The sequence below is a fragment of the Hermetia illucens genome, chromosome 2, assembly GCF_905115235.1.
Source record: "Hermetia illucens chromosome 2, iHerIll2.2.curated.20191125, whole genome shotgun sequence".
Classification (NCBI taxonomy): Eukaryota; Metazoa; Arthropoda; class Insecta; order Diptera; family Stratiomyidae; genus Hermetia; species Hermetia illucens.
Window position 1 is genome coordinate 153,890,764 of NC_051850.1, and position 22,333 is coordinate 153,913,096.

The 22,333-nt window shown below is 37.8% G+C and overlaps 1 protein-coding gene across 1 annotated transcript in view; it reads right to left on the reverse strand.

Moving 5' to 3' along the window:
• LOC119648900 (T-box-containing protein TBX6L) overlaps positions 1–22,333 on the reverse strand; it is a 29,172-nt gene that overhangs the window by 1,326 nt on the left and 5,513 nt on the right. Inside the window, exons 3-4 of the mRNA XM_038050804.1 lie at positions 4,171–4,438; positions 316–453 (exon numbers count right to left, since the gene is read on the reverse strand). Of these exons, the coding sequence (XP_037906732.1) occupies positions 316–453; positions 4,171–4,438 (406 nt within the window). The remainder of the gene's footprint in view (positions 1–315; positions 454–4,170; positions 4,439–22,333) is intronic.

The window sequence follows — 22,333 nt, forward strand, 5'->3', positions numbered from 1 at the left end:
TAAGTTGTTGTCGGAAATATTATTCGGAACCTGGACTTGAGTTTCTACAACAATTTCCAGACAGGCATAGGCAAAATGTTTTAAGTGAGAGGCTTTTAGGACGAATATTGATTTTTCGCTTTCAACACGAGTTTGTCTAGATCTTGAGATATTTCAATTTTTTTTTTTGGGATAGAAATTTTGGAAATGATTTCTCGGTTATGACGCCTAGGATCTTGTTTTGGAATTTTTTTTTTGTAGGTTTAGCTTCCCATTAACACTTAAGAGTGACTTTAAAGCATATGTGCAAGATAGTGAGTTGATACGAGTACATACCTGATAGGCGGTGACGGCTACAAATTCTGTTTCAGGAAATACGAAGGCCTGTTGTGGCGCCCATGGGATTTGTGTAGGGTCTGATGTGCGGATTATGTGAATTCGGGGCTGATATTTATGCATACTCGTTAGGACAACCTGGAAATAGAAGAAAAAGAAAAATTTGTTAATGATTTTGCTTTACTTTGATATTGTTTTATAATGGAAGGATCCCCGGTTTTCTTAATATTTTGTCAATATGAGTTTAGATCATGGATGGGGTGAAATCAGAGTTTCAGGGGATAGAACTTACATGGACAGATAGTTCATTTCAAAGAGTTGAAGATATTATTTGGTAGCAAACCGCGCACCAAATTTAATCTGTATGGTAAAAATATTGAATCGTCTATCACAGAAAATTTGGTACACAAAAAATAGTCTGTGCTGGAAATACAGTATCTGCGTAATCTCAATAAAAATGTTTAACCGAGGACCGAAATTTTCTTCAATCTCTTCCTTTTATTGAAAATGGCGAATTGGGACCGAAGGAGTAATTTGACAATTACTATGAGCAGAAAAATATCCCACTATCCTTTTTCATGTGAATTATGAGCAATATATTGCGACGCAACCGCTCTTAATTCTTATTACACGTAGCGAGATTGAAAGCAACGCTGGTGCATGGTTCTTCTGCGTATACAACAAAACCCTCATCCGAACACCATCTCGGTGAATTCCAATTGCTACGACTGATGAGATCATCTTAAGCCAACCTGATTACAGACCCACAAGCTCAATTTTGGAATTATTTGTGACTAGTCAGCGTCACTTTGCACTTCGCGAGGACAACGGCCACCATGGGTCAGAGGTGTCTTGATTGCTAATCAATTTGAAACATTTGACCTTCCTCGCTGAAGACCAACATTGCAGTTCGTATTGCCGGTAAATGTACGAGCTTTCCTGACATATCAGTTGGTAGTGCTGGCTTCATTACTGATGCTTAGTAACCACTCCATTTCACACCGCTTTGCATCAACTATATTAAAACTGAGAGTAACAGCTTTGAAACTATACTATTCCAGCATTCCTAGACTTGCCCACCCTACTGAAATGGGAGCTGTTGGAACTAGCTTTAGGCAAGTTTTACTAAAATCGGTTGCAAAACCAACTCCGGCAGGACCAATTTCCAAGATCCGTTCAATTTTCTCCTTCTACCTCAGAATATCAGACGAAAAGCATAGAACCTACCTTGGAGATCCAAGAATTATATGCTAGAACTGGAATACCGATAAACAAGGAGCCGAGCATAGAAAATCTAAATGGAGTGGACTACTGAACGTCACAATAATCACAAAGGATCAATCATGGGATCAATATACTGTTGTCCACTGTTAGAGCTCTCACCAACTATTATCCAGAAAGGTTTTCAAACCGACAGCTTCTTTAATTGACTCCTCTTAAAGTTGCCTCAGTCATTAAAAACGTTAAAAGCTCAAGAAATCAAGGAAACTGTCACGACAGTCGCTGAGTACTCAATACTAAACCTCTCGATACTGTCTCAAAGGATTTCGACAGTTCCTTATGGCTTCCGCAGTTAAAGATTCGAGTCCCAAAAATTGTGATTGGGATCATTTGCTTTCAAGTGCATCCATACTGGTGACTTACAAAATCAAACGATGGATCTGTAGCAAATTATGCAGCTCCTTCTTGGTCTTCCAATTTAAATGTACGAGCATTCAAATCTGTCTGAATGCTGATCGTTGTATAGTGGTATTCTGCCTCCTAATGTCATGCCCAAGACTGATTACACCAGGGGAACGATGCTCCCGTTTCGCTCCTCTTTGAACAACTTCAAAACTACTTAATACCTGCTTTGTGAACTACTAGATGGGATCTTTCATGTTGCTGAGGTCAGAAGCCCCACCGAACGGGTGGATGGAACATGCGAGCTGAGCGCAGTTCCCAAGAGGAAAGGTCTGTGGATACATTTTGTTTTTAGGACTGTTCCGAATAATGTAAAATTTTTCATCTTGGGAATGAGACCGTTTGATAACTATGCAAATGGGGGCAGAAAGGAAGAGATCGGTAGATGGAAGGCAAAAGTGTTTGAACCGCTCAGGAAAGGATAAATGGATGTATAGAATGATCCCTGCCATCAAGAGATGGTTGCAGGGAAAGTATATAAAGATCAATTGTAACATGCTTTCCTCAGGTCCTCATGGAATGTGAAGAATACCGTGAATATCTCTGAAGGTTTGAACTAGGCAGTCCACCTGGTTGGTCAAATGATCAGATTTATGAACGAAAGCAGAGGGCAAATTGAAATTGAAGGTTTGGGATGTTATTAACTCGATGACCGAATCCATCTCACAAAAATCGAGAGGAATGCGCGTTTGCGATCGCTGCGAGCGGAAGGAGGAAGCCAGATTGAATAAGCTAGCGCTACTATTATATTGGAAGCTCACTACCTGCTCGGCATAAGTGTGACGACAGTGAAATTAAAACACAGTCTTTTTCTTGAATATAAAATGAAGAGAGAAAAATGCATGAGGAGAAGGAGACTGTGTGCAAACTAATGGAAAGGAGAGGTACCACTTTATGATGTGATATGAGGTTTATTCAGTTGGACTCCATTTGGAAAACCTGCAATTGAAACACTTACTATGCTCAACACAGCTCATGGTGATGAAGCGCACGGCATGATCCAAGTGGCATGACCGTTTTAAGGGGTTGCAGATGATGAGCTTCCAGGATGTGATTTCACGTCAACTGGAGATTCACACATCGAGAGTCGAGCATATAAGTTGGTTTTTGTTATGTCTAGGGTTGGCTTGACCTTTCAGAAGAAGATGATAACCTTTTATCGAGCATCATAACAAGTGATAAATTTTAGTTATAGGATTATGACATTCAAATGAAGGCGGGTGAAACGTCTCCAAGACCCAAAAAAAGATGATCAAGTACGATCCATTGTCAAGATGATATTTTTCTTCGAAGCTAAAGGAGTTTATTACTATCTGAATCCCTCCCAAGGCTCTACAGTGAACTAAACTTACTACATTAAAGTTATAAAATGTCTGGGGGCCAAAGATGCCAGAAATGTGTAGGGGTGGCGGTCGGGAGAACTCGTAAGTCTTTGGTCAAACACTCAATCATTGTTCTTTCCCACTGCTCTGCTCACTGACCTTGATCCTTGTCTCCCAGTAGCTGATATAAGTGTGTTCATTGGGAAGGTGAATACTTTGAAAGAGACGTCTGATGGTGTCAGTCAGTGTGTTTTTTTAACAGACCTTGTACCTTAGTGTGATTTCACAAGGAAACTAGAGAGTAGGAGGTGATTTCAGCAGGTAAAAACTCCACACACTGGTATCTCTACACAAAACCTTAAAATATATATCTTTGGAAAACGCTGAACATCACATTCAAAATGTTCACTAAACCCTAAAATTGCTTCAACAAATCAAATGATCTGGAAATTTGTGCATATTGGATGTGATTGTATGTACCATGGCACTGTAAAATTTCGTTAGGCGGCATTACCTAGATATGCAATAATAAAGAGGCACATCCGATTGTAAGTGTCGACAAAGGACAACACTTAATGCAGACAATGCCCTTCAATGAAAAAAATTAAAATCCCTTCACAAAAGGGCTCACAATGAGACGAACTACTGAAACCTATCTTCTGGGTCTTTCATTTCCCTTAATCCCCCAAAAAACTTTTGTTACTCAATTAACCGCCTATAATTGATATTACCAGAAAGTAGAGCTACCAAATTTTTTGATTGACACTAAGCACAGTATCCCACACGATCTTCAAACAGATATATATTTCTTAAATAAACATTTCATTTGCTTGTGAGCATTAATACTTACATGTCCATTATTGTCCAATGTATTATTTGTCAGTTTCACTTTGTTGAATAGAATTGGTTGCGCTTGCCAATGTGATCCTTGGGCTGGACTATCCGGATGCAAATACATACGTTGCGGGCTTTGTGGTTCAGCACCACCGGCTGGAACCCATTGTGATCCGGAAAATTTGTATCGACAATCACCAATGGGTACCATTTCCAAAAGGACACAATAGTTGGCATCGTCCTCCAATCCTGAGACCGATAATCGCATTGAAGGGAACATACGTCTGAAAGAAAATGGAGAGAAAGTTTAAATGTTAGTTTTGGTGTATTACAATTTTCAGGAATAAATGTGAAAAGTGTGGGTTCAATCAATGAAAAAAAATGTTTATATTTGCTTTAGCTGTTGTAAGGATGTTTCATGAAAATACGTTCGCATTCTGGGTGGAACGAATATCTTTACAGAGCTAAAAATATTTTAAAGAAATTGGGATATATTTTCGAAAATTTTGTTTGTTTACACGGTGTTGACCGCTCTTGAAATGTGAGACATCTGGATCTGTTTAGCTTCAAAGCAAGAAAAGGTACTTATTTTTTTCATCCTAAGGCCATAAATTTTGGCCTACATAAGAGCCCAAGGCTGTTATCGCCTAGTAAATCTCGTCAACTACTGGTTGTTGTATTACACAAAAACACGTAATGTCGACCTGAAAAATTACATCATTCGTCACACATAATTCGGCACCTTTCTCAACCTCAATCTCAAAGAGGACAACTTATCCAGGAAAAGGAATAAAGAAACATTCTGTATATATATTAGGACAAATTCAGCCAATTTTTTCACTCAAAATACCATGTTGTGTTATTTTTTATACAAAAATGAATGAGAGAAAGACGGTCCGAAATCCGATGTCGATATAAATTGCTCAAGTCCAAAGGGAAAGAACAACACAAGAGGAATAGTCAGTCGGTCAAAAACCAGTACTAGCCGCTGGCGCCACTACCTCATGCTGACTAAAAGACAAAAGATCATTAAAACATGGAATACCGCAGGGTTCCGATCGAGCGCCTTTACTGTTCACAAGTCTTCCTTAAAAAAGTATGCACATGACAAGTGGCTCAAGCGCATCTAGTGCCTAGATATGCCCGTTTGTTTGCAACATCACTTTTACTAACAAGCCAACGGAGAAAAGCAACCAAAACAGGATAGGAACAAGCAAAAGGCATTGAAGATATCTTGGTCAGAGGAGAAAAAAAAAGAAGGCCGAAACGATTTTTCATCCATTTTGACTTATGTTTATTATAGTTATTAACCATCCCGTCAAATTGTGATCAGTTAGTGTTGTCTCTATAACTGGAAACAGAGAATTTTGGATGCTTGATGTTATGGAACATATTTTTCATCTCCTAATGGTCATTTTTGTTTGATATTTGTTTTCTTTATAGAAGAGAGAACAAACATACAATTTAGAGGGATGAGGGTGCATCAACAATTTTTTTTTCTATTTTCGATGGATGCATTCTGCAACAGTTGGCCGGGATATGTTTAGATAAATATTGTATGTTGATAATGGCTCAGAATTTGGAGGAAGGAAAGGACTTTAATGGCAGAAGGATAGTGAACTGTGAACATCCCTGAATATGTTTTTTTTATATAATTTGTTTATTTGTTGAATACTCTCAGAGCACCAGCCGTTGAAAATATAAATAGTTGGAGAAAACAAAACCATAAATTGAACCCCTCAAAATTCAGACCCCTAAATTGCAGACACCCAAATGGTAATTCTACCATGAAGGAGTGACAGACTTATATTATTCAGCAACAAAAACACATCACAATAATAAAATATAAAACATGGCGTGATGCAGACGTGAATGTAACAAAACTAATTAAATCATCTTGTTCTGAGTTTATTTCATTCAGCGGATAAACAAAAAAGACAATTAAATCTTAATAAGTTCACAGCAGGGAGGAGGAAACAAAAACAAGAATCTGCACAAAAAAGAATTCTTCAATAGTTACTTTTAATTAGCTGTTAATTTACATTTTTGAGCAATAATTATTATTTTCAATGTGCGAAACCGATTCGTTTGCATTTGTTAATAACATATTTATGCAATTCTTAGAAGAAAATATTAAGAAGTCGTAAATGAGCTCCGTCGATTGATTGAACACAAATAATTGATTCAACTCAAAGCTGGAGTCTCACAAATTATACTAATTACGAAAAATTCTCCATAAAATGTTCTTTTAAACAATGAGACTCGTTGATTCAAATCTAAATGAATTTAGATTTTTGTATGAAATTATCTAGAATAGAAAAGGAAGCGAGAAATTCAAAAAAGATTCGAAGATTATGGCGGCCTCAGCTACTAAAAGTAACAGTAGGTTGTCGCTATTATCAATAAACAATAAAAAATCTTAAACTGGCGGCGTTCTATCTTCATATGTAAATTCTATTAATCTTTCACCTCAGAAGCGAAATAAAAAAGAATGGAAAACAAAACACTAAATTTTTAAAATAACGCCTAGAGAGAAGATAAATAAACCCCATTGACATGATGAATGAGAAGAAAGGCCCGCGTTTCTTAACAATCGCCAAGCTTTGGCCTTAAATCGAAAAAAAAAAATTTACAGAAAATCAGACCAAAACTGGAAACACGGCGACATTAAAATAACAATAAATCCAATATAAGAATAATAGCGAAATGCGTTTGATAAGATTCCAGAAGAAGAGACTGAGCGAAATAAAAAAATTACGACTCCCAGTGATAATGAACAGACGGCGGCAGCTTACAAAGGAATTAAGAAAAATCGAAACGACTTGGATGAACTTAAAAAACTTCTTCAGTTCTGATTGAAATCTGATAATCAAATGTGTAGTGGCAGAAGAGTGTTTCAAGTTTTTTTTGCTCTATTCATCATTATCATTTCAAATTTGAATCTGAAAGGCAGTTAGGTGCTACTACATTACTAACTAACTGCTTACTATATGAATATCGAATTTTGAGATGGAATTTAACCCTCTGAAATTTTATTGTAAATATCTGAAGATATCGGCACGGTAGATACTTTGCTGTAATGCGTCAGGCAGTTGATCTCCTTTCATTTTCTAGTTTTTCTCAAGAAGATAGCACACTCACATTAAAAAACGTGTCCTTAACTTCTTCTGTAGTTAGGACCAACTACATGAATTTTGATTCCTTATATGTCCCCGAACAAGCTCACAGAGATAATAGCATCAGTGGCTTTTTATTATATTAATTTTAATAGACAAATTAAAAATTAGCTTTGTTTTCCTTACAAAAAAAAAATAATTTAATTATTATTTTAATTATTTATTTGTGTAGGACGAAGTCCAGATTGTACGAAGGAAATGGAGGTTTTAAACAAAAGGAGCGTTGGCCAAATCAAATGAGAGCGCCTGAGGGCAACTTTGTGTCAACCAAGATAAATGGAGAATATGTGAATGTTATTTTGACGAAGTGGAGAACATACTTGATCTTTTACGCCCAAGTCAGCAATTACTTGGGCGTGATTAGAAAAAATCCGAGGAAGAGCAGTTTGTTGTTTTTAGCTTTTGTCCAATCGTAGGTGACATTTCAACGAACCAGCAAAACGATCTGAATCAGTTTTAAGATAGTTCACGTTGCCCGGGTGCAATTTAATTATTATCATCGCTGCAACCACTAAAATGTTAGAGGAGAACAGAATGCCGATCAACCAATGGACGAGCAGCCTTTGACGAGGTGCGTTTAAGTCAAGTTTGCTGGGTAGCAAAGTAAGGAATCCCTGTGAAGGGACTCTGATCGGAGGTGAAAATAAATTCATGATGGGTCTCTAGAGCATGCTCATAGGAAAAAAGCCATACGTTACGGTGAATCATATGCACTCATCTCTTATTAAAAAACATTCATACGTCTTTTTTACCGACGAATACGATTTCGTCCAGGGCAGAGGGAAACTCATCAGACGCGGCCTTTGCCTGGGAGCAGCGTGACCGAAGTGGTTAACAAATGTAGTTCGCTCCCTTTCATTAATCTCCAAAAATTTCATGGGTGCGAATTATATCCAGTAGAAAAACGGTCTGGCCAAAGGAAAGTGACCACTCTCCTTTAATCTTACCACCGTACCTGATGCATTCCGCAACGAAAAATGTTTTGTGAGTAAAGTTTTATAAGTTTCTTGGTAGAAGCTGTGGACATCAGTGGTATTCCTTTTAAAAAAATATCACAGTGCCGCCTCTGTGTAAATTACCAACACCTGAATGCCATAGCTGCCAGAGATTCGCACGCGTTACCCGTATATAATTCGTACCCATTAAGTATTTGCGATTATATGTAGGTGGAACAATTACCATCGGTCGTTACTTTCGGTCACGTCGCTCCCAGGACAGAGGTGAGGCAGCGTCTGATGAGTTGCCTCTGCCCTTGATGACACCATCAGTCAACTTTTTGTTCTTTTTTTGAAAACTTGGGTTTAACTGAAAAAAGAGGAGTCCGTGGACTACAAACGAGGAAGTAAGTTACTTCCCAAGTGGTCCGGTCCGTCACTAAGTGGGTGCGGACTCAGGATTCCCAGCATCTTCAACAAAAAACGTGATCGTGCCATCAACTAGTTCTGGAGAACATCTTAAGGCCTAATTCAAAATTTACAGACGATTTCTTCTCATGGGCAAACGTAACTCTTTAAATACTGCCTCACCTCTGCCCCACAGACCAGCTTAGTCGAAAGTGGTTGCTAGTGTTCGCTTGCTGTGATTATGATTCATAAAAGCGACGTAGATTTGAATCATATATGGCCTACAAATCTAAGCTCTAAACCGACGGCATGCCGCTGGATAACGTTCATACTCACGTCGTGTTTATGAATCATTATAATCGTAACAAAAAAACATCAGCAGCTCTTTTCGGTCATATAGTGTTCTGCAGGACAGAGAGGTGAATCAGTTTCTGAAGAGTTACCTGGCCTTTGCCAGTTGGATAAAACCAAACTATTTGTCATACAATGTGGCAGCAGCAGCTTGAAGGTGGAGGTACTAATGATGGAGATCCTGGCGGTGATATGGATTTTGAAGAAGTTCATGGCTACATTAAGGATTCGCAGATAATCGCTCATGTCCAGAATATCAAAGATATAAGGGAAGCAACCAAATGCCTTTAGAATTGTTACAGGTACTGTTGTATAATCATCGCTTTGAGATCTCGTTGGATTTGTTTGGGCCATTCTGAATCAAATTAAAAGAACTGGGTTTCCATCCTTGAAGATATATACATCAAGTAGGCTGAGCTGTTCGCACTGAATTGACTACTGCAGACGAGTGTGCTTCGACTTTGATCAATGAGGTTTTCCTACGACTAAGGTTGCTCAGAAAAATAATTTCTGACAGGTACGTTCACTACGCCTCTGCCGTGATGCAGCATGTTGTCTTCATGATTGGCATTGAAGAAAGTTCCACACTTCTTCAGCGAATATGGCTGAGAGATAGAATTGCCAAATTAAACTTCTTGGGAGTAATTTGGTAGCCAGTAATTCGGGAATTAGTTGTTTCCGCGTTAAACACGGAAGGGAACAACTACAATAAATTGTAGCTAAAAAGGGGAGAATCGTCTTTTTTACGCTATGAACTACGTGTGATTTGCAATTGCTGGTAAAAAAGCCGCTTCTTATCCTTTAATAGCGAGCTTCGCACAATAGATTAACCCTCTGGCGACCTTCAGACTCTTCTCAACTAACCGATATCCGAATGATGGAAATGTGAATAGAAGCGAAAGAAACACATGACAAACAGGAGAGAACCATCAGAAGGCTTATGCAGATACCAGAATAGAGCTTATAAATAGATTTGAAAATGGCAAATCGATTTGAGTTATGATATAGATATTGAGTAATGCGGGCAAAGTTATAACCAACAAACTACAAGAGTTGGAACATATCACGTATAGGTGTTGACAAATTTAAAAACAGATGAAATTTTGGAGCCGGCCTTAGCAGTTAGAAAAGGGGACCCTCTCGGGGCGAATTCACGACTAGAATGAGGTTATAGCTAGTTAAAGCTAGTTAGGCAACTAAGCATACACCCAGTAAGCATCACCTAGAGGAAGTAGGGGATGATAGAATGAGAGAGCCGGTTAGTCGGAAGAGCGTCGTTACCGCTTACAATCACCGTTTCCCGTCTTTTCACTAAATTCAGGTCTTGGATTGATGTCATTTGCGCTAGGCAAATCATATGAAATTCACCTCCGAAAGCAAGGATCCTTCTTTATCAATTTGAACAATGAACGAATTAGATCAGAATTTTCTTTGATTTACACATTTAATTTGGCCTCTCTCGAACGGTTAACTGGAGTATCTTTCACAATGATATGAGAAGTTTGCTAAAGGTAATCCAAAAATTAAAATCTGGAGTGTTTGTTGGGTGCACTTTTAAATGTAAAACAGTAAACGATGATCCTGTTTTCAACTATAGATTTTCGCTGAATTATGTCATAAACAGGATTTCGGGAACAAATTGTAGCTTTCCTATATTGCATTAGAAGAATTTTTTTTATTATTGGCTAAAATTCTTCATTAAGGGTATTTCGGGAACTATTTATTCCCTTCCCATACTAAAGAATGGAACAAATGGTTCCCGAAGTGCTGTTCATACTTTTAGAGGAAAATCATTATTCCGAAGAATTTCGCTTCCAATTAAACGGATTCTTTGCCAAGCAAAATTGAAAGTAGATTTTATAAGAAATATAAGCCTTCAAAATAATATCTCCTCTATGAAAATTCCAAATCCTAATCAATAAAAAGGGTTAAAAATCAAACCTCATCATTTGCTAATCACCACCTCATCTTCACCAAATTTACATGAAAATACTTTAAAAACGGTGAATATCAAGCTAATTTATCGGACAGAAAGAATCTTTTTTGGGAAAACGGCCTGCCCGCTCATCACGTCAAATAATTCAAGAGAAAACGTAAGATACAAAAAAAAAACGTCCACACCATCTTGAAATGAACAGAAATTTTAGATTCCAATACGATTTTTATTGTTTGGAATAGTTTGATACCGCTTAATATTGTATTTCGGCAGCAAGCAAGTGTGTCTTCACACTTTTTGGGAACATATTATTAGAATAGAAATGATAATGAATGTTATCGATTAGACCCGCGGACCGCAAAGATCATTATTAACTTTGGATTTGAATCTGAAGAAATGAAAACGATGTATTAAAATAGACTGTTGAAAACTTGATGGGGATAAGATGGTGATGCGCCGAAAATTGTCAGAAAGAAAGAATTATTGTATTATAAAAAGATGCTTTTGATGTTTCCGTCATATTTGGGACAATATCTTTTTGAATTTTTAACATGATTTAAGATGTAATTTCAAGCTTTGCATGGACCGTATTTTTTGCATCTTTGACATGTTAAAGAGTCTAGAATGCAACTGACCTTCAATTGGCGTTTGGGAAAAAGTTTAGACGCGTGTTGTCTGGAGATATTTTGGAGAGAATAGCTGTTGATGAACGTTTCAAAAGATGAGGAAAATCCGTTTTAAATACCAGAAGCTAACCTTTTCGACTTAATACAAATTTATGAGTTCGCCGTGAATTGTTTGGGGCGTTCATTGATTAAATATGCATATTTTCATCTTGAATTTTTAAATTAAAATAGTTGGAATTTCATTTTCAAAGATCCTCCAACATTTTCAAATATTTTCATTATTTTAAGAAAAGATCGATTTCACACAAAAATCAGGTTATCCATACAAAAACCGTCTTTCACAAACTGCAAGAATCGAAGATCTACCAGGAATCATGTACAGGATCAACTAAATTTAATTTAAGTAAACATACATACACCCAAATGCTTACAAAACCCACAAACCACGTTGTCCAGTCCACAGTCATTCCGTCCAGTCTGCATGATAGCCACCATCAAAGGCGAAGGTATGATATGTGTTAGCATTAATTTATGACATCAGTCTTCAATTTGGATGGGTCAAGTAGGCGCCAAGAACTTAAAAACTTGAAAATTATTCAGAATATATTACAAAAAAAAAATCCTACACCGAGCGCCGCATAAACGAAACCGAACAACCGGGAGAGCTAGAAAGACATTCAGAGAGATTTGGTAGTAGAACCAGTAGATGTATTACAAGATAGAAATTGAGGTTTGTTGCTGTCGTTGACGATTTGACGAGATGAAAAGAATAAAAATATGACTACTCCGTGCACCAACAAAAACGAACCGAGAGAGAAACCTGAAAAAGATACATTACACTACCAACAGATACATCAGATACATGGGAAGATCTTCCAAGCAAGCGTCATAAATACACATCACAAACTCAGATCTTCACGCAAAGTTGAAGAAGGAGACATGATGAAAAATGACTAGGCGCACTTGAATGGTTATGAAGTAAGAAAAAAATCCAGCCCAAAGCTGAAGCCGGAGAAAATGATATGGTTATTTATATTAATGTAAATGTAGTTTAAAACCCTATCTTTACGAGAATACGTATAGGAGGGAAAGGATCGCGATCTGTTTGCGAGATTGATGAGTGAGAAGATCCATAAATTTTGAAAAGAGGGTAAGGTCAGCCAAGAAATACAGTAAATGAAGTTCAGGGGGTTGGAATTTAAAGCCGAAAATTCAATTAGAATAAAATTCAAATGATGTTTGTTTACATCTTAATTTGTAACACTAAAGAGGGGATTATTTGAAGCATGAAATCTGTGGGGAGGGCTTAATTTAAGTACGTCGGCAAATGATTTAATAGCAATATTTCTTCTTGGTTCGACTCTCCTTATCTGTATCTGACCCTCAGCGAAGGGAGCATGAAGCGCACAAAGGATAGGTGGACCTGCTACAACTATAAAAGTAGATGGAACTGTTCAGTTACTAATTAACAAGTGGAAAAATGTGACTACATGTAGAAATTAGCTTAAGTTCTAATTAGGGTTAGGGTAGGTCTTTCGAGGAGGGGGAGGGGGAAGGGGGTGAAGTGGGGGACTTCCCCCAGGTTCGGAATTCGCTCGAGGGCCTGGAATACAAATTTCAATGAAAGGGACCCGCTTAGTTTTCACCCCAGATCCGTATAATCTTCACCGCGAAGCCCGGTTTTTCGCAGAAGTTTTACTCCGGGGCAGAATTTTCTTTCTACTGCTTTGAAAATATTTGTCAAATATAACCTCTTTTTTGTCTGTTCGGAATCCTGAATCTGTATTTGCTTGCTGGTGGACCCGCGCAATAAGAGCAAAACTTCTAAAGAACCTCTCTTTATCGGCTAGGCACCCATTTTTTCAAAAAAACAAACGACTCACGGTTTCCTTCAAGTTAGGGGCAGCTTATCAGACGCTGCTTCACCTTTCTATTGGAAGTGGCGTATTTAGTTATACACGCAGTGTTCATAACTTTGAATAATATTAAAGAGCTAAAACCGCCAGAAAATGTAAAAAACCAGTCTTCGACCAGCAGTTCCAAATCGTGCTGAAATCCTTGACACCCCAATACATTATGAGGCACCTCCTGACCTTGCTTCGTGGCTTTGTCACTGCGAGATTTCAAAGTGCCATACATACAGCAGACCCAACTCCCTGTGCCAGTATGTCCTCCCCTTTTCAATTATTTTACGGTTTCACAGTATCTTGTCACATTGATGGTCTCCTTCAGAGGTAAATATTCAATAAAGATTATTTCTTTTTGGTTATAAAACACGGATGCCATGACTTTTTGGTTGAAATTTTTGGTTTTGAATTTGGCCCTGGGTGAAAAAGGATCAACACCACTAATGAGACTGTCTTTTGGTTTTAGATGTTTTAAGCGTGTAGTGAGCAATCCCCACAAATGGTTTTAGAGAAGTCTTAACTCAACAACGGAGTTTTTCCGTTTAGGTAGCGAATCACGGCCCGGACTTCGTACTTGGTGAGAGATCGGGTGGACATTTTTGACAAAAGATGATCGTGAGTGCAGACTTTTGAAGATACTTGCCTCAAATTGTTCTCAGGAATCAGGTTGCAGTGCATGTCAACATGTCCAAAACCCATTCCCTATGGCCGCGAAAGTCCCAGTACACTTGCTTTCTGAACGTGCCATGTACATTGCTATTGGAATTGTGATTTGTAATCCTGGTTGCATTTATCGGAACTGCAGCATTAGTCCTGGACTTTATTATTAGTCTTATTTCCTTCTCTGGAAAGCCATTTTTTTAGAAAGGGTGGCTGCACTATTTTTGGACCATAAATTTCAACGGTACTCCAAGCTAAAGCTGAAAATTTCTTGTTGTTTTTCTCGTATAGAAGAACTGGAAATGGATGGCCCGTCTTGAGGCAGTATCCATTTGCCATCCGTTTAACTTCAAGGCTGCTCCGTCCCGTTTGATCACTGTATCTAAATGCGATACGTATACTCGAAAATTGAGTCTAGCTTTCCATGTGAACTGCCCCCGGTTATGATACGAGTTGAGTTCATGGAGAGTGTTAACAACTGTCACTCGGACTCCGAATACTTAGTTACGTGTTTTATTGCTGGAACCCAAACAGCCCATTAACATTGCAGGATGAACAGAATACAATCAAAATTGAGTGCATAGGAGACAAAGATCTTGCGGTGTATGCCATATAATTCGAGCTGATGTGAACGCAAGGTAACAATGGTCTGAGTATCGAAGTCCATAAGAAACGAACAAAAGACTTCAACATCAATGGCTTGATAGGCTAGATTAAGGTTTGAAAACCTCAACCTCACCAAAAATAACGAATTCGATCTAGGTGAGCCAATCCCATTACTGAAGTCTTGTTCAAAAGTTAAAGCAGATGAAGCCTGTATTTGGACTGGTCACTACCTACGATTGCTAGATTGTCGTGCTTCGACCGCGGTGAGAAGGTGAAAATCACATAAGTTGCTCGGAATGCAGTATTTTCGACTAGGGGAAGAGCATTTGGATATGCCTATAACTTGAAGAATCGTCACCTTTGCTCCAAAAAAGTGCTGCCGCATACTGTAATCGACTTCAAACATGGAGTACAAATTTGCATTTGCCTCCGGATGAGATGGCTTTCTTCACTAACCACGAATCTTGGGCTCTTTAAGAGAAACCCGAGCGAAAAAGTCTTCTGTTCCCTTCCAGGCGACCACTATGTCAGTGGTATGCCGTTCGTCGCCTAAAATTTCATCTATCTGCATTTTGGGGTTTTCGAGGGATCTGTTCGACGGAATAAGTATAATATTATCAATACCGACAGTTATGGGGGTACACTTCAAAAACCGCTCAGAAATTGTCTAAAAAGAGCAACTTCAATTTTTTCAAATGGCGTTTCTAAATTAAAATGCGAAAAGAAAAAGATAATGCAGAAATTTCTGCGAGAGTTTGGTTGGATAACAAGCAACGTCCACGTTATAGCTCAAATTTAAAACTATCTGAATACCATTTTGGCTGGTCGTTAAAGCATCACTTGAATAAGAAGAAATCCGAGGATGGACTCGTAGGCCTTTTCAGCATCTTTTCTTTCGTCTTTGTGCCGTTTATATTGTTTCTAGAATAAAGGGTAGATCCTTTCACTGTCAAATGTTTAGAGTTTCTTGATTATAATAGAAATTCAGAGAGAAATTTATTCACTGAAATAACAAGTCGGGGAAAACGAAAGTTCAGCGCTTCAGATAACATTTTTGACTTATTACAACTTTGTTAATAATAGTTGGGCTTCTATCAAACTTTCCAATATGCTCCATATCGTGATCTCCACCGCTTTTAAATTTAGTGTTATGTGATTGCTAGATAAATCATTGCATTGAACACAAATTCCGTAGTAACCATATATTTTGGTGATTGTTGACGCAATATCGTAATGAGTTAAAAGTGGTAGTTAATCAGTTCGACCAGGAAACGTTAGACTTCAACTGATGACTCCCCTGTTCAAGAAATAAACGATCTGGTGGGTCGAAATCTTAGATTGATCATCAGAAGGAAGTTAACATTTGGATTGAATTAGTTATGCCTCAACAACTGAACTAGTTGTGCCTGAAAATTAGAAAATCAGTCACAGGAAATTTGTTCCTTGTTTCATCACCGAAAAAAGAGGCAAATTGAATGGATTGTCAGCAACCTTTCGAGCAAGTCAATCATGGCAAACCTTTGATATAAAAGACCACCAGAGAACACGAATGCTGATTTTATGGTTACAGCATGAAAATAGCAATCACATCGTCACAATGGATTGCCAAAGGATTCTTACGCCCCAGCTCAGAACATCAGTTCTGATCCCATGTCGAAGTGTTGCTCACTATTTTTTTGGATGTGAATTAGAGTGAAACACTGAGCTGAGCATATTATCCAGCCATTTAACAACAATTACATGAACAAATTGGCAAAAAGAGGCTAAACTTGTAAGGACACAGTTAATTGTTCATGCAGTCTGACATATGGTAGACCAGCTCACTCAGCTTTGTTAATTCGTCAATTTCGTGCCAAAAATTTGACTGGCTTGAGCAAACTAGCTCTTCGTCGCCTTTTTTACTCACCAGACCTAGGTCACCGTAATTTGTTTGGTTTCAAAATGGAATTAGTGTTGGTAGGGTACCGCTTTCAGACTTTTGACGTAACCACAACAAGTTACTCGCAGACCATAATAGCCACTTTAAAGGAAGTTATCACAGACTGCTTTGGGCAATGGAAACACTGTTGGGGAAACTGCGTGAATAGGGGAAGGAAGTCCTTTAAAAAATTTATTGTTTTTTTTCTCTAAACAGACTTCGTATATTCTGTATCTACGCAATGAGTGCTATAGAATTTGACATTATCTATCATATAGCGGAAAGTGAAGCCTTGCTTAGCTTGCAGTCGTGAAAATGGGAGAAAAGGTATCACATGTAAAGAGTGTATTAAGCACATCTAGGAGGGTATGGTATTTACGAAGTAAAAAGTTTGTAGAGAGGACTGTTCTGTGCTGCATGCAAGAAATAAGGACGTAACATGATTGCCCACTGATGGGTGATACCAAATCGTTTGGAACGGATTTGGAAGTGAACTTTTGACATGGTTTCTCGTAAGACTTCAATGGTAAATTTCTTGATAAGCAAGTATCATTAAAATATTACGCTCCTACGAGAGTCTAGTCGGAGTTTTTGGTCCCAGCTTCACGACAACGGCCGTCAGTTGAACCCTCTCTCATAATAACTCGCTTGAAATTCCAATTTTAATTGGAGTATTATTTTGCAGGTTTTTGAACTGTACTAGTTTCATAGTATGCTCATAAATGCATTATATCCATAATAAAAATTCTTGAGAGAAACCACGTTTGCATTGATAAAACTCGTTGTTTCACCTTTGAAATATAGATGGAATTAGATGCATAAATACTCCCACCTACCGCATATGGGTGTACTCTTTCGAGTAACTTAACTTTTTTTTCTGCTGATAAAGTTCAGATAACATTTCTTTATAAAATGCACACGCCTTTTTTTCAATATTACTTTTAATGGAGTCAGTAATACTTCCTAAGATGGAAGCTCTAATTGCTATCATTTCGTAGAAAGTACGAAAAAAAAAACTAAGAAGAAAGTTGTTATCTTTTCAGGGAGTGTGAAAATTCCACAAAAATTCATAAATTCCTAGAATAGCTAAGATCAAATGGAGATGAAAAATAGAAATTTAGTCATATAATGCTTTTGCTTGTTTATTTATTTACTCTGTAGGTTTTTCATCTGTATATTGTACTATACTGTGTTATAATGACCTTATAACGATTCACAGAAGGTGGCAAAGTAAAGTGTAGTAAATTTGCGAACGACACCTTTAAATGTTTGCAAATCTTATCTAAATGTTGATATATATATTTTGCATTCGTAAGCTGAATGATTTTTATGCATTTCTACTTTTGCGGTAAGTATAGACAGAGAGTAAGTCACCTAGACTGGGTCTGGTTTTTTAGGTGGCAATGGAAACAGTGTGAAAAGATTGAGGTAATCAGAATTGGATCTTCACCTAAATCTCGCCAATTTAAATAGGTCTACGTGCTACAAACAATACCATTTTGCACGAATTTGACATGAAACTTCACCTGGGGAGTTGCGCTTTAGTAAAGGTTAGTGAATAGATAAAAGAATTATTCCAAAAATCCAGCACCAAAGTGAAAGATACACAAGATATTTTTCTATCCATTTAGCTTATTCACTTCTATGATTCTATTCCGGAGTGAAAAAGAGGATCTTCCTTTTTGGCTACAATTTTCTTTGTTTACCTAAAAGTTGCATTTCAGTTGTTGCCTTCCTCATTGGTTATTTAAGGAAATTAAGACAGACGAAGTGAGCAATGATGTAACGCAATTATTTATTTAAGGAAATAAACATTGAGAAAGGGCGACGCATAAACAAACGTCTAAAATCTAAAATTTACCACAGTGTCGTCCGTCCTGTCGCCCTCTATGGTTCTGTGTGGGCCGACTATAAAAGAAAATGAACGGCGTCTTGTGGTAATGGAGACGAAGATGTTGCATTGGACTAGTGGCGTGACACATTTTGAGCACATCCGAAATGAGGATATCCACGATCGTTATGGGGTTGCATCGATCGTGAAAAAGTTGCGAGAGAGGCGTCTCCGATGGTATGGTCACGCAATTCGTGCTAACGAGAATTCACTTGCCAAGATTGGTCTGAACATCGAAGTCGATGGTAAACGACCAAAAGGCAGACCGAAAGAACGGTGGCTTGATACGCTGGATGGGGATTTAAAAGCCTCGAGATTGCACCCAGATCAGGCATTCGATAGAGCGAAATAGCGAAACCGATCACGACGAGCCGACCTCGCTTGTGAACGGAACAAAGGCTGAAGAAAAAGAAGAGAAGAAACACTGAGAAAGGCAATAACTGATTCCCGAAATGCGGTGCTTGTTAAAGTAAACTTGCCTTTCCTTTTTCTTGTTACTTGAAATACTGACTACCAAATAACTCCGAAAAGGCGAATTCGATATAAACCGGCCTTGAGAAAAAGACGGCAATTTTGATCTATTTCGGAGCCCAGAGAAAATCCTGTGTCCGAGAAAACCACCCCTTCTCCTATTCAGCTTCAATTTTGAAAATAATCGAAAGGCACTTTTAAAGAAAAATCTACGTTCGTTTTTGTAACTTGAAGTGTATATTAGCCAACAAAGGCTCCAAATAATCTAGCAAACTAAACTATCTTCAGAATCTTCAAATTGATCCCCTCTACACTTCAAAGATTTAAGAAAACGTACAAGAAACTTGTACATCTGAATCATACTTGCTAGTTCTCAAACAATATTTATTTCCACTCGTACACCACATTTAAGATATCACACAAATCCCTCAAAATCCTTCTCAGCATCTTTAAAACGTACCTAGCACCTGACTTAATCTGCTTTGTTCTCAGATAGTACGTACTTGTATAATCATAATTCACAAGACTTTATCCAGCCACGCATGTTATCAAATTGGATGAAATATAAACTTCCTCCCTGAATTTTCTTTTACACAAATAGGAATAAAATGTCCATATCTGAGATGATACCGTGCCTGGTTTTTCTTCACCTTGAAATTTTATTGTATTTGATGATTTAGGCGCCGGAGTTGAACTACTCATGAGTTTTGTTCCTTTTGTGAAAATGCATTTCCACTTTACGCTTATCTTGAAGGCAGCCATAAAAGTATGAGTAAACATTCAGCTACTATTTGTTCCTTTGTATGGTGTTTTATATCTTTTTTAAGGACTATCGTGATAATTAAATATTTGCCGGTTTAGATGCAGGAAGAGGCGGGATAGTGTTGCAAGGTGTAAGAAAATTTTTAAGCGCCGGTTGGCGCCTAGTTAGGAGGGATAAGTGTTGGTTTTAATATGAAAATTCTTGTAGTATTTTTTGTTTTAAGAAAAGTCCTTAGAATTATTATGGAGAAAAGAACTTCCATAAATTTAAAGTTACACAAGAACAACGTTAGGGGTTTATTTTCCAGGCCGTTTTCGAACTATTATTCATGGAAATAACCCAATTAGCACATAGACTCAATTTCGCATTATGACATAGAAATTAGCTCCCATCCCCATATTTGCCACCCACAAACTAAACGGTGCCTGAAACTTCTCCCTTCCTTAAAAACTCTTATTTCCTACGCCCCTGAATACCATCCACCATCCATCCTCTACAACCAATATTTGTTCACTCAATCCGAGTACCAAGTCAAAATTTTTATTTGACCAAATTCCACTTAACTTTTTCCCGAAGGACGTTCCGACTTTGTTTTTACATACTAGAGTGTTCCAAAAATATTTGTTTAGGACTTAGCGCCATTATTTGAAGGAGCAAAGGTGCAAATGCAAATGTTTCCTCGTATTTCACACATTTACACATAACATATGTACGACCATAGTGGTGGCGCATAGGAATGCGAGTGCTCACAGGATTTCCATAGGTAACTCTGGGAATTTTAGTACCGAACCGATACTTTTTAACACATTTTTTTAATTAAGGTTCCATCTTACAATCTCGAGCAGGTGATAAATTCTGTTCTGGGAGCAAAGCAGACGAATGCTCATGAGACCATGAGTGGATGATAAATTTAATTAGCATCGGACCCAGGCATAGCAAACGGAAACAATCAATAGAAAGATATTAGTGCGAATTCAAATTTCCTACACAATAGAAGGCAACGTGTGGTCATAATTTACATATCTTGCCTAAGGGCTCTTATATTCACACTAAAGGCAGATGTGGAAACATGTGAGTGTTGCGGACGTGTGGTCCCTACTTGTAGAAGGTACAGGCGTAATAAACATGCGTATCTAAATTTTGTCGGCATTTTTGTTATCACAAAGAAGTCATTAGTTTAGGCGCCAGCTCAATTTACAGGTTATTTGTTTTTCGCCTAATTTTCGTATTACCTACTTGAATATTCATATTAAGTGAACGTGATGCTATGACCTGATGTGCTATTGCAACTTTAGCCGATAGTGTAGGAAATTTACTGGATACACGCCTAACCTTCAAAATTTTCTGGGCCTGAGGGAAAACGATTGAATTCGGGTTTTGTAAATTTTTGTGATTTTACAGCTGAAAACGGATTGAGTTCAAATTTGAACTGAATTAAGTTCTGAAAACGTAAAGATCCAAAGTAAAATCTTTTCACGATAATCATCATGAGTGTGAAATGTGTTTGTTAACCAATCTTTACATGTATTTATTACCTTCTTCAATGCAAACAATTTTAGTGAAAAAAGGGAAAATCTTCTGTTGACTTTCACTTATCATATTTCTCAGTTCTCAATGCGGCTGCATTCAAAATCGGGATTTGATTCAATTTATCAACATTTGTTTATCGATAATTGGGAGTACAAGAAAATTAAGGGCCTTGGGAAACAGCCCTCTTCTCTCTGCATTGAAAAAAATAAGTACCAACAGTGAATTGGCACAAAAAACGGCGAAAGTATAAGTCTTCCGGTCCTTTGAACTCACCATGAGGGTCTATACCTCCTCAACGACAAAATAGGAATCGCGACAAATAACCAACTATGATAACGCTGATATACCCTTGTAGGAAAATAGAATCCTCGCTTGTCGATGACCAGAAGAGTCTAGAATTTTCCCAACTCACGATGGTCCCCGAGTTTATGCTTTGTGATGGTAGTAGCGATCTACTCAAAGAACATCCTTTTGTCTAGTCACCAGAGAGAAAAAAGATTTACCTTCAACGTTCAAAAACATCTACAAGAAATAAAAGTGAAATTGAAATATCGAGGCTCGTGCCAAGTATCTGTTAGAAATTCAAGCCAGTAAATAAGGAACTTTGGTTCGAATCCTAGTTTGTCATGGATGTTTGTGTTCGTCTTTGTGCTAGTCCCTCGTCAGTTGCGCGGCACTATGTTGCATGATAATAATCAAACTCCAGACGAATCTCATTGAAAATGAAATCGAGAAGACAAACAATCCGAATAGAGACTGGAATCACTTGTTCAGTATGATTACCGAATAGTTTTCAATATATACAACACTCAAAATTGTCAGTTTTCCAATCGACTTCCGTGAACTGCGCCTCCGTGGTAATTTTATCTATATGCTCATTTTCTCCTAGATTTCAATACTTTCAATATCCTCAAGAATTTTGACCTCAAAAGGATAACCTAGGTTAGTGAATGGCACTATCTTGGAGGGTATTGGCTTCTTTTCTTATTAGGGATTCGTTC